The sequence below is a fragment of the Myxocyprinus asiaticus genome, chromosome 20 (genome assembly GCF_019703515.2).
Source record: "Myxocyprinus asiaticus isolate MX2 ecotype Aquarium Trade chromosome 20, UBuf_Myxa_2, whole genome shotgun sequence".
Lineage (NCBI taxonomy): Eukaryota > Metazoa > Chordata > Actinopteri > Cypriniformes > Catostomidae > Myxocyprinus > Myxocyprinus asiaticus.
Genome location: NC_059363.1, coordinates 35,387,609 through 35,401,829, shown reverse-complemented (window position 1 = coordinate 35,401,829; position 14,221 = coordinate 35,387,609). Strand labels below are relative to the sequence as shown.

The 14,221-nt window shown below is 39.3% G+C and overlaps 1 protein-coding gene across 1 annotated transcript in view; it reads left to right on the top strand.

Moving 5' to 3' along the window:
• The window catches only part of LOC127411210 (kinesin-like protein KIF26A), a 178,008-nt gene extending 172,146 nt beyond the window's left edge, over positions 1-5,862 (top strand). Inside the window, exons 13-15 of the mRNA XM_051646604.1 lie at positions 640-830; positions 2,446-2,596; positions 3,011-5,862. Coding sequence (XP_051502564.1) covers positions 640-830; positions 2,446-2,596; positions 3,011-3,189 — 521 coding nt within the window. The 3' untranslated portion in view covers positions 3,190-5,862. The remainder of the gene's footprint in view (positions 1-639; positions 831-2,445; positions 2,597-3,010) is intronic.
• Positions 5,863-14,221: the final 8,359 nt, after the last annotated feature.

Here is a 14,221-nt window from a genome sequence, read left to right as displayed (position 1 = left end):
CCCTTATCAATCATGGCCTCCTAATAATCCCCATCCATTAACTGGCTCTATAACTCTATTTTCTCCTCTCCACCAATAGCTGGTGTGTGGTGAGCGTACTGACACAGTATGGCTGCCGTTGCATCATCCAGGTGTATGCTGCACACAGGTGGTGTTTCAGGAGAATCCCCTGTTCACTGTGTAAAGCGCTTTGAGTGTAGTGTCAGAAAATTAATTAATTAATTAATTCATATATATTTTTTATTTAAATGTATGTTGATTTGTTTAACATACAGTATGTACTGTATTATATATGCCTACTTGCGACAGCTATTGCATAGCTACATAATTTAAATTGAATGCTGGACATCTCTACATTAGATTTAATTCAGGCAGAATGTTTTTATATGAATCCCATCTAAGTCTGCCTCCTCATACATACTGTACTGTATATACATACAAATGACTAAAGAGCTTAGTATATTCTTTGGGAACTGTTTTGTTCTTTATGTATTATGATCAAATTGGCACAGCTTGCTTTCTATTGCTTTTCCCATCCATCTTTTTTTTAAATAATTATTTACTTTATCTCTCTTTTTGTATCACAGTTTGCTTCTGTGCCCCATTTCCATCTCAATATCTTCTCTCTCAATGCACCAGGCCTCCAGAGGCGACGTCTCATCCCAGCTCCCTTGCCAGACACCTCATCTCTGGGTAAGGCTGGAACCACAGGCCAGTGGGTGGACCTTCCCCCTATGTCTGGACCACTGAAAGAGCCTTTTGAGATCAAGGTGTATGAGATTGATGATGTGGAGCGGCTTCAGCGCAGAAAACAGGAGAAGGCAGATGAGGTAAGAACAGAGTGTCTTTGACAAATGGAGAACAAAATGACTTGGAAAACATCCAGTAATATTAATCCATTTCAGTACATTTTTATTTAGAACTTTAATGTTTTCTCATGGCAATGCAAACTACTTTTTCTATCCCTGCTGAAAAAGGCTGGTTTGCAGGTCTTTACTGGTTTAAGCTCATCTAGCTGGTCTCTTAGCCTGACCAAGCTGGTGTTCAGCTGATTTAGCTGGCTGGTAAGCTGGTCTCCCAGCCAGACTAGTTGACGAATGCCTGAACCCCAGATTCAGCAGGGATTCAGTTCAAGTTCTGATAGACATAATTTACCATTTGAATCTATAATTACTTGATAGCTGAAGTGGATAGCTGAAATGTCACAAACCATTTTTTTCCTTGATATAGCTGCCTAAGGATTTGCTTTGATCTAGATTGATCCAGCTTTTCATACGTGAAGAGGAATATCATTAGCTCAGCATATGCTATTGTTCATGTACCACATTCAGACTCTTGACATTGAATGAAAGTCTCTATAGCCCTTTGCATTTTTTTAAAACTTGAAGATAATCTCCAGCTTTCGGTCTTGACCCTCTCTATGTCTACTGTTAAATGATTGCATCTAAATCTCTGATCATGGTAAATAAACAAAAATGGTTAGATTTGAAACACTGGTGTGATGGAAAGCAAATAGATGTCTGAAACTAATTGGGTTATGCAGGAGAAATTATAGGAAGGCTATGCAAGAAAGGCTGTGAAACTGCAGAAGTGAAATTCCACAGTAAATGAATGTACAGTGTTATTATTATTATTATTATTATTTTTTTTTTCAATTCCATTTTCGGCCAGGGCTATCTAGTTATATAGCTGCTTGAAGACATGTTATTGCTCTTATTAAGTGCTCTCACTTATGAGCATTCCAGCATGATTTGTTAAGGGAATGTGCATTAAATCAGCGGAATGATGCTTTGCTTTACTCTCAAATAGATTTAAGAAGATAATCCTAAAATTGTCCTTAGAGTTATTATGGCTGATTGGCAATGGCTATTGGCTATTGCAAAGGACTGTGGTTTGAGATTTGCCATGGATAATGTGCCTTCTGTAATAACGAACAAGGGTGTTTTCCCGGAGGTGTTGTTTGTGTTGGATGCTGCTTTTGATTGGATAATGAGAGTCTTGATGTATGATGTATATATCTCAAGTTCTTTTAATAGATCACCTGACATCTTTGTTTCAACAGTCAGTTCAGGGTGTTGAAAAGATATGTTGATTTATCAGCATAGATGTGGCTTGATTATACAGTATAAGTGTATCAAACTATAACACAAGACCATGGGAGGATGCTTGTTTTCTTCCATTACAATGCCTGGAAAATATCACAGTAACATTCTAGTTCTGTATCCTGTGGTTCTTTTGTGTGGTAAATGCCACAGTCTAGGACAAAGTGAAGTAATTTTGTGAAACCTGCACTGCACCACCCTTTTCCCTCATAGTCCTCCATAACACCAGTGTGGAATGCCCTCTCACTCAATAATATGCCATTCAGATTTCCCCTCAGTCTGCGTGTGGTATGGAATTGCTACAGTATTTTTAATCAAAGTCATATCCATCTTCTGTCCACAGGGCCTAATGTATTTTAACACTAAATTGAAGATTCTTGAGAAACGAGAGCAGCAGATCAAAGATCTCAGAGCCAAGCATAAGACTCTGAAAGACGAGCTTGAGGAAACCAAGTCTAGACTAATGATGGACCCCAGCAAGTGGATAGGAGAGTGTAAGAATTATGCATACCTTTCACACTACCAAAAGTTTGGACACATCTGCTCGCTCTTCATTTTTAGTATACTTTTTTTTTATATTTTGGAATAAAATCTAAAACTATGAAATAGCACTAATGGAAGTTTGGTAATTAGTCTATGTTGTGAGTCTAGTGACCACAAATATTAAACAAATAAAAATTGTCAAATCAGTATTTAGACTTCCTAAAAAAAAAAAAAAAAAAAAAAATATTTACGATGAAATATGCCTGAGAAGCAAACCTGCAGTGCTGTTAAAAATTAATTATTTTTTATTTTTTATTTTTTTTGCTGATTAATGGGAAAGTTGCGAAATAATGCTACATTCTAAATTTCAGTGGATTTATGTAATAAGATGTTTCTTAATATGTTTACTGGTTTGTTTTGCACAGTTGAGGTAGAACAGGATATGGATCAGGAGTCGCAGGAGTACCTAGAGGCGTTGGAGCAGGCGACGGCAGAATTGGAATACTGCGTCAACCTATGCAAGTCCCGTGTCATGATGGTAACCTGCTTCGATATCCACATAGCATCTGATTTGCAGGAAGGTCCGCAAGAAGTGGAGGTATAAGAACTGGATGTGGTGATTGATGTACAGAATAAAGAGATGGAGAGATGGAGAAAGAAAGACAGAACCCAGGATGTCTAAACGGAAGGATATTAAAATGTAGCAGCCTGTCTGGCGATTCCGAGAAACAAAAATGGAACAAAAGGAAGATCATAATAATAGGACGGAACACTGAATTTTGCATGAAGAAGGAACTTGTTATCTTCTGGAAAAGAGAAAATAGTTCTGGTAAAATGCAGTGCCTCATTACAAACGTATTGTATAAACTCAAATGGAAAGCAAACAAGCTTTGGTGCGTTTGACACGTTTCCTGACCTGAGAAAAAAGAAAAATCATTCTCATTTACCGAAGAGTTATTCAACCACACCACAAAGTGCCTTTTTCAAATGACTGTTTTGTAGACTGTTTGTCAATCATTATTTTTTTTTCTACTGGTGCTAGTTCTAAGACCAGCATACCCAAGCCGAACTATTTTTTACATTTATTTGATTGCATTTTATAGTGTATTTATATAATCATGCAGTGTGAAAATGTCATTTTGGGTGGGAAAGGAGAGCAATAAGCTGATTTTCCACAGTTTGCCTTTGCCTCTTAAACTATCACTTCTGTCAGCATATTGTTATTAAACATTTTGAGCCTTACGTTCTATTTCTTGTTAGTGTATGATTGATTTTTTACATCTTGCAAATAAAATGTCTTTTTAAGGAACACAGTTAAACTATTGTTAGTCTCATGTAATGCAAGCCAGTTTCTCTAAAAATATTTCCCCAATCTCATTTGGTTGCCTTGAGTATTCCAAGCTGGAAAATTGATGCATATCGATATGCATCCATTTTCCAGGATTTTCACACCCACCCCCCCCACCCCCCCACCCCACCCCCACAGAAGGTGAAAAGTGGCCCGACAGGTGCTTTGCATCGGGGCCTGTAAGATCCAAGTTATGCCACTGGTTTGAGATGGACTATCTGTTTGTTTCACCAATGGAAGTTGGTGGGTGTTTTCAGGAAACCTGTGAAATAGTCATCATTTTGTGACGCTAGTGGCACGGAAATTACACACTTCACCTTTAACGTGTTGATTTCCCTTTAGAAACAACAATTACAGAAAGAATCACTTGTGATGTATTGAACTGGTACTAGATTTACCTAAAAGGTGCTCAATGTGAATGTAAATTCAAACATTTTAGTGAACAACACAAAAAAAAGAATGTAAAATTTCAAGCCTCAATAATGGTCCTCAGCAGATAAATATGTATTCATTGTGCATCAGCTGAACATTGTTATGTTAACAATAGATGTGTCTTGTTGGATAGGTGCATTCTATTAAAATGCAGATTGAGCTGTTGTTTACTTTAAATAGTCACTTCAGCAAAGAGCATTCATCAGTGTAATCTGACATGTCTAGCCCAGCCTCTCTCTGTGGATGCATTTTGATCTGCATTAAAGAGCTGGGTGAGGTGACATTTGTGCAGTACAAGACAGAGTCAGTCCTCTCTAATACTAATTAGACAACAACAACAGTGACTTGAAAGGAACCTTAAAATATCTGATGAGATTTGGCCCCTTCAGTGGCATATGTGATAATATTGATATCCTTCTGAAGACCAGTTTAGACCAGCACACATTTGTTGACCAGCATGGTCTTTCTGGTGAAGCTGGGTGACCAAGGAAGTCTTGCTGTTTTGAGATAAATAAGACGCTTGGTAGGGACACCAGCATATCAGCATCCCATGTTGAAGACCAACATCCAAAACACAACATATAGATCTACTGGTGACTAACTATGCTGGTCTTTTCAGCAGGGTAAGACACTTAAAACATACTAAGGGAAGGTTCTTCTTGAATGTCATAAAAATGATCTTACCTGACCTGTCCATGTCTCCAAACATTATGAACACCACCATGCAATGGTTCAGTTGATGACACGCTGCAGTTTTTTTAAGACGTACACTGTGGATGTAGATCCAGGCCTTAGTCCTATGCATACATGCAATCATGGTCCTAATCAAACAACTTCAAAATGCAACAGGAAGCATTTAGCACAAATGATTGTCTTGAGAGCTAGCCTTCACCCGTTTCAGAATTGTACGATCAATACCTTATAGTGCTTCGGGTGTTAAACTCAATGTGCTGTTTAATAACTGCTGTAAAAAACACCTGCAATTTTTTATTTATGTCAAAGAAGCTGAACTTTAGTGGAGAAAGTGATTCAATGTTTTCACATGTAGCTGCCAGAATGGCTTTCATGTTTATTTTCAGTTGAAGTACGGTTGTGAATAACCTTTAGATCTCATACAATGTTCAAGTTACTTTTTGTCATTGACATGAGAAAAAAAAAATCCTGGATTTATTTACCTTTATAAACATACTCTCATGCCCTTTTTCAAGATGCTGCATGAGATTTGTATTTTTTCTAAACTTTTTCATTTTATTTGAGTTTTGTAATAATTATGCTGGCATTCATTATACTTTATGAACATGGATTTAACCGACACCAAACTGAAACTTGCTTTGAAAGCTGACAATGTATGTTGAGTCATGTTTCAAATGTAAGCATATTTTTTAACCTTTTTTTATTTTTATTTTATTTTTTTTTAAATAATTTTCTGACCCTGTGTATAAATGTATATGTTGGCAGCTTGGGATAACACTGTTTTTCTTGTGAATAAAAATGTCCTTCTTATTTGTCTTTGTCTCTGAATCTTTGTTCATATTACTGATTTGACAGAAATATTTCTCTCAATAGATAAGTTATACTTAAAAATTAAGGGAAAAAAACAACATCTATATGGTAAAGTAAATATTCCTGACTTATCAGTAATAATAATAGTATTTATATGTTCAAATATAAATACTATTCACATTTGAGTGGTACTTGCAACATGAAAAAAAGTAAATAATTGCTTTGCTGTTGTGTGTGTGGGTAGTTTCCAAGCCATTTCTGTGTGGTTGCTAGTATTTTTAGCATGTTACTAAGTGGTTGCTAAGGATAAAAAAAAAAAAAGAAGAAAACCTTACATATTAGAATAAAATAATAGTGGTGCTTGCATTTGTAAACACACTTATTACAAACAAAGGTTTTTATAAAACAAATTTAAATAAATAATTACATACACACACACACACACACACACACACACACACACACACACACACACATATATATATATATATATATATATATTTATTTATTTTTATTTATTTTTTTTTTTTCAAAGGCCCATTGCTTAGCTGTCAGGTCTAAATTCTCACCAGTGATTGGACAAATTATTGTGTCACATTGCAAACCAGCGTGACTGAAACTGAAAGTAAAAAATGGCCAGAGCAGATACTTTGTGTTTGAATATATTGAATATAATTGTCATATGATCAAAGCATCCCTCAGCATTTTTGTTTGTAAATAAAGAACACCTTATATTTGTGTTATATTCCATATTTACATTGATATTATCATGAAGTGCATTTGGGAGCTTTCAAATATGGTAAATGTCAAGGACAAACAGACGGCTAAAAGGGTGATCATAATGCAGTTTAGGCTAGTGTTGCTGCCAGAACTTTAGTTCCATTTTTAACTGCTATGCCTCATTAAATCATAAACATTTTGTCAACTGAATATTAATAAACGTGAGGTGAAATTTCATCCAGTGCTGAACTACTGTTAAAACAAGAGGAACTGGAGCCAGCAAAACAATTATTCTTGCTTTCATTTATAAATCAGTCTCTCCAGTTTCATTTATTCATCACTGTAAACACAGCATGACACAGAACTATATAAAGAATGAGAGATATGTTAGCAATCCATAGGTGTTGGAGAGAAATGTATAATGCTGAACCACCACAACACACATTCATACAAAAATGCACATATACACAATGTGGTCCTGTCACCTCGTTGTTATGTTGTGCTGCCACCTGCTCTGAATTTCACACACGAATACTCTATTTGATTGACCATACCTAGGCATAAACATACACACTTGAACACACATGCACAAACATAAATGCACACATTAAACTGGCCATGGGGCTGATTACAGCAATCCCAACCAAGTAATGCACAGATCACTTTGTCTTGCAATTTAATAATCAAACGACTGAGCACTTTGACTTTTGAAAGGATGAATATGTTATGTAAGATCTAGATATTTCTCAATGCACCATGAATGGAACATACACAAGGCTACATCATTACAAATAAAATGCAGGTCTTTAACCAAGCCACGCAGCATTTTAACGCTAGCAGGTCAAGTAATCACCTGTTTGCACATTGCACATGGCAACATCTCTCTGGCCCGTAGCTTCCTCACCCTTTCTGTCTTCATTTAATTGAAAGCAGCATAATTTGGCTATTGTACTGCAGCAGCTGGTCTCTGCATCTCTAATAAAATATGTAGCCTTTAGCCTAGCATGCCCTGAGTGCATTTTGACAGCAGGAAAGAGCTGAAAATCACTGAAATGACAATGATTAAAATGTACACACAATCCAATGTAGGATACTGTTTCATTTTATCCTGTGTTTGTAAGTACTAGAGTAATAATCCATAACTGGGAATGACTATAGAGCAGTGGCGATTTCTCAGGGCCAGCAAAGCCTTCTCTGCTGGCCTAACATGCCAAATAAATAAATATTTTTCATCCTTTCATTCTCAATTACCTTTTCGCCTATGTATTTTTAATCGCTTTCCACTCTTATTTAATCTACAAACAAATAGAGAAAAACAAAAAGTTTATCCAGTCAGAATTTATTCCTTGATGCTTACAAGCAAAGTGTGACAACTGTTTCATAAATCGCATGCCCGAAGCCGAGCTCATTAGCCGAAGCAGCGCTTGAGTCTGAGCTCCACTCCTCAGGCCTTCAGAATTTCCACAGAATCCCTCAACAGTGCAAATGAATGAGCAACTAAAGTCAGACTGTCAGATTCATCAGCCAATCAGATTGATTTATTTGTTCTTGATGGGTGTGATCTTTAGTATATGTCCCGGTCGAGGCCTTCTAGCTGGCCTTTAGTGACACAATCACGCTTTAAGTGATGTACGTAATTTGAAAGCGAAGAGCTCGAGATCTTGCTGACGAGTTGGCTGTCACTGCTGGTATTGCCATTGAGAAAGAGATCCTTATGGATTTAAAAACACGAGATGTTCTGCATGACCGTGTGATGGCTTAATTTATTAAACAGGAAAAGAGGGCTGATTTTCACTTCAAGTAAATTGGTAAGTGCTTTTTGCATTGTTATAGCAACAACAGGAGTTTTCTAAGTGTAAATTAGGCTTGCTTGAGAATTCAGTGTCGGATCAAGTTTTGAAAAGTAGTGCTGTGTTCCATTCAGCTCGGAAAGTTGGATTTTACAAATTCCTACTAGGAAAAGTGCAATGGAATGCATCTTGAAGTCAGAATTACAACTTGTAGGCTCGTGCAGAAATTCTCAACTCTGATTTCAACGAGATGCAGCGGCATGATGTCACACAAACATGTCGACACTCAGGGAGATATACAAAGTAAGTGATAAACATTCAATTTATTAAGTCATATCGATAAATGAGTTCGTTTCCACATTACATGTTATTAAAGCTTGTTTAACAAACGCCTGCAGAAACAGGTGTATAAAAAATTATAATCTCTTTTGATAATCGAACACCTGAAGCACAAATGCTAGCACTGCAGCATTGTTTATCAGTTGGGTTGCTAGGAGACATCTCTAATGAGAGTCAAACCCCTGCTAAGCTAACGGGAGCATTGCAGTTCCGAATATCGGCGAAAGGAATGCATTTATGGTCAGAGATATCAGGTAGGAATATCCCACATCCAACTTGAATGGAACGCAACATAACCATGTACCCTGACAAAACGAAATTTATTGCAAGCAACATTTTTATTTATTAATATTTTAATAATCTAAAATATTATTAGATAGGTTTTTCCATATATTATAGACCTCTTTGGTAGATTCATATGAAAAATTATGATTTTTGAACGTCTTTTATGAAAAACAGTCATGCTGCAGTTAAAATTAGGTTTGCTTGGGCATTAAGTGTTGTTTCAAGTTATGGCTTTCGTGCGTGGACGTGTTTTTAAAATGTCAATTGTTATTACTAGTTAGCTGTGACATAATGTATGATGCCCAAAGGTATAGGGTGTCTTATTCATTGTGAAACTGTGTTTCTTAATGGCATGAATCACACTGAAGGCCTAGACTTTAAATGCACAGCCCGCCACTGCTATAAAAAAAGTTTAGCAGTGATGTACCACTGCTATTAAACTGAATAGGAGAAACTGAAATGGCCAACGGATGTAGATAAGGAAGTCCCGCCTTACAAGTAAAAGAGCCAATCAACTTTTAGATACAGATATCGCCTGTCAGTGAACTCGAGAACGTGCATGCGCATTTGCTGAACCAGCCTGAGTGTTTTTAGTGTTTTTTTTTTTTTTAGCATGATCTGAGCAAAAGAAGCACAATTTGTGATACCATTGTTGTCAGATTTTACCTCAGATAAACCTTAAATGTGTTCTTTTTTTGTCCCTATTGTCTTTTTCTGTGTCGTTCTGGGAGAATGCACATGAATAAGGCAATGGGGAATCGGCCTCTCTCTCTCTCTCCCCTCCCCGTTTGAAGTGCTGCTCGTGGCAGAGGGGATCCTGCATGGACCGGTGAGCCCAGCTGTAGAACGAGGGGGCAGGAAGAAAGGAATATTCCCCAAATGAGTGATGGTGTAACCAACATGCTGAGTGCTTCGTCGGTGCCATTATTCTCTTGGGATTCTATCAGGAGATGCGAGGTATTTTAACTCATTTTTCTTTCGCCCGTTTCATGGATCACACGGGTGTTCTAGCAAGAGAAGAGACACGCACTGCTTTCTCTGCTCGATTTTTCGATGCCGGCATGGATGTTACTCTTTTCAGACAGCTGTTGGATCTACATACGATGGTTTTGCAGTCCAACCAAGTGCAACGCATTGAGGAGTTCCTTTTTTGAGTTCATCGGCTCTGTTTAGACTTTCCCTCGGTTTTCCCTGCGGCTCGCGCTGGGGAACTAGTTGTTCAGTGTGATAATTTTGTTTGCAGTGATAGACAATGGACTTTGTGCCTCCTTCTACGAATCGAGGTTAGCATACAGATGAGCGCTTGGTCTTGTCTCGAGAACTGCACTTTGTTCACCCATTGTATATGCTGGGACTGGTTTAGTGTCTAAACCATTTTTCAGTACACCAGTACACAATAATTTGTGCTGGCGAACAAGCGTTGAATATTTTCAGCTTGTGTTTTACCTCTGCCTCCATGACCAAGGGTCTCGGGGTACGAGTAATATAACTCAATGTACAATAAAAATAGGTCTACACATGAGCCTGACGGGCTTGCTGTGTAACAAAGGGTGAGCCCCTATTCAGTAAACGAAATTGAACCGTACAAATGTATCTGTTTTCCCCCTGTTTGCTCTTCAGTCAGTATCGTCATGAGTTCGTCATGGTACATGCCTTGATAGCCCAACAACCAGAATATAGTTCAGTTTTTCCCTGAAGCTTGTGCTGGGGAGCGAACATTGAGAAATCACATTCCGAATTCAGCCTCTGTCTCCATGACCAAGGGCCTCGAGGCATACATAACAGAATTCAATGTTCAACAATAATAAGTGTACACAAAACACACAGTCACAAGCACCACATGCTGTCTCCCATAGGAATGCTGGGGCCATTGTGGCTGACTCCAATATCCCACATGTTCAAAGACTTTTCCCTGCTCAAAATGCCTGGGAAGAGGTTTTATCAATGAACGTCCCTGCTATATGCACATTTCAGTACGACTTTTTATACACGCCTAGATATAATAAAGGCAATTCTCCCTATATTCGTCCCCGTTTAACATACCTGGGAATATGTTTCATTTCATGAGCATCCCTGCTGTATACACTTCAGGGCATTTTTTTATGCATGCCTGGATATAATACAGGAAAAACTTTATTTACTCCCATTCAATCGGCTGCAGTAGTGAAGGCACAGGGGTCTCATTCCGCTGTGCCGATGATTGTAGAACAGTCGCCAAAAGTAAGCCAAGAGTGCCATCTAGTGGTTACATGTTGCGCTACAGGACAGAGCCATGCATTCATTCCTCTGTCTGCCTGTCTAGTGGCATGGCAGCAGTTGTAAAACATTTCGAAATGGTAATTCGAACGAAAGAGCATGGTTATATCACAGTGGCTTGTTTCCCATTCTGAATTTGAGACATTTGAATTTCACTCTAATGAAATGTCAATTTAAAATGTTGATGCAGAAACAAATAAGTACAGCCGGGGGACTGGTTTGTGACAATAGACTGAAGGACGCTTATTTCAATATTCAGGTTGCGCCAAAGCACAGGCGCTTTCTCAGATTCGCTTTTGGGGGCAAAGCAAACCAATTTTGCGTCCGTCCATTTGAAAAAATAATAAATAAATAAAAAAAACTTTCTGGCACCACGCACTTTCAAACGAAATGCATGGATGTAGCTCTGACGCCCTTGAGGCTTCAAGGCATCTGCATTTTGAATTATCTCGCTGTTTCTGGCTGCCCAAAACCAAGATGTCTTTCTCCATTTGAGCAATCTAGGGCTGCGAGTGAATCTAGACAAGAGCGTCCTGTTGCCAAGGCAACAGACTATGTTTCTAGGTATGGAGTTAGACTCGCTGGCGATGCAGGTGTGCTTGTCTCCAGCTCGTGTTCTGTCATCATGCCAGTGTCTAGCAATGTTCAGAGTGGTACGTGTTTTCCCTGCAAAGACATTTCACAGGCTTTTGGGACTCATGATCGTGGTGTCCACTGTCATTCCCCTGGGCTTGTTGCATGTAAGACCTTTTTCAGTGCTGGATGAACTCCAAAAAGGGACTTCATCCACTGACGCATGCACGTCGTCCCTTAAGAGTGATTTGTGGGTGCTACCAGGCTTTGTTGCCATGGAAATGGACCCGCTTTCTGATATTGGGCATTCCGTTAGGACAGGTGCATTGCCGCTAAGTGGTAATGACAGACCCCTCCTCCGTAGGTCGGGGCTCTGTATACACCAGTGGCGGGATTGACACATACACTGTCTAGAGATGTTCACAGTGCTGCTCGTGCCATGCTGAGACTGGCACATCGCATCCTTCTGTGGGCACAGAACAATGTACTTTCTCTACGAGCCGAACATATTCCAGACAGGGTCTGATACCCGGAGAATGGACATCACATCCTCAGATTGTGAAACAAATCTGGAGGTGGTTCGAGAGAGTGGAAGTTGACTTGTTCACTTCGAGCGAGACATCGCACTGTGCCCTCTGGTTTTCTCTCTCACCCTGGTACTGCTGGGCATCGATGTGCTTTTCTGAAAGTTATGGGTGTGGCCCCTCAACAGGGCACTCTTTTGAATGATGGTTTATCCTCTGCTGTGGTTGATACCTATCTAAATGCTAGAACTCCATCAACAAGGAGGCTATATATGTTTAAGTAGCGTATTTTCGCTTCTGAGTGTACAGCGTGAAGTGAAAATCCAGTTCACTGTCCTGTCGGTACAGTGCTGGAATTTTTGCAGGAGTGTTACGGGGCCAGGGTTACACTGGCAATGCTTAAAATCTATGTTGTTGCTATAGTGGTTGAACATGCGCTCATCAATGGAGTCTCTGTTGGTAGACATTCCCTTGTTTCTTTTATGTGCGGAATATGCAGATTTAGGCCTTTCGTCCCATCCGCGTCCCTTTATGGGATTTATCTGTTGTGTTAGAGGTGATTAGGGTGCCCCATTCTAGCCCTTGACAACAGTTATTGGTAAGTTTTTGACTCTTAAAATGGCCCTGCTAGTGGTATTGGCATCGTTTAAGAGAGTCTGTGATGTGCATGCCCTGTTGATCAATCCCTTGTGGATCGATTTTGCTCCAGGGTGTTCAGAGGTTGTGATAAGGCCCCATTTGGGCTATTTGCCCAAGGCTGTTTCTATGTAATTTTGCTCGCAAACCATTAATTTACAGTTCTTCTCTCCTCCCCCATTTGAGTCGAAGGAACATGAAAGGTTACACATGCTTTGCCCAGTTCGGGCGCTGCGAGTTTATGTTGACCATACTAGCCAATGGCGTAAGTCAGAGCAGTTATTTGGGTGCTTTGGTAGCCGCAAAGGAGGTGTTTCGGTATCCAAGCAAAGACAGTCTCATTTGCTTATTGATGCAATTTCGAGTGCTTATGAAGCACAGGTTTTACCTTTGGCTTTAAGTATTCGATCCCATTCTACGAGCAGCATGGCATCCACATGGGCTTTGGCTAGAGGTACGTCCTTAGAGGGTATTTGTATGGCGGCAAGGTGGTCCTCTCCGCATACATTTGTTAGATTTTATAATCTGGATGAGGGTTTGACTCCTGCTTCCTCTCTGTTGGAACAGGAGTAAATCCATAATTTATTTTATTCAGATGCTTTAGCTCGCTTGTGCGCCACATGGCTTAGACAGTTGGCAGCTACTGTTCACATGGCGTGAATGCATATCGTTCCCATAGCGTTCATACACAGCTCGAGTTCCACGAAAGGGAACATCTCGGTTACGTATGTAACCTTGGTTCCCTGAGGGGAACGAGATGCTGCGAAGCTGGCCATACTCTCTAGCAGCTACATAGGCTTGTGCCTTCTGCAGAAAATCTGACTCGATGGCACAAAAACGAGCGCCTTTATGGAGCCTATGATGTAGCTCCCTAGGGGGCATAGCTTAAGCGCCATCAGACAATAAATTGGATAAGGGCTTCAGATCACGTGACACTCAGATGGTGTCCCATAGCGTTCATACGCAGCGTCTCGTTCCCCTCAGGGAACCAAGTTTACATACATAACTGAGACGTTTTGTTTGTTTAAAACTCAATACAGCATTAACCCTTAAAACCTCATCTGTTTAGGAGAAAATTTAACTCGCTTTTGGCATCACACAGTGGACATTTCACCTCTGAGTATGTGTAATAAACCATGTAACATAATTTTTCAAAACTTTTGTACAAAAATAAATGATAATTTTGTCGCCACAATCACATAATTTTCATGAGAACAGGCAGCAAAAATT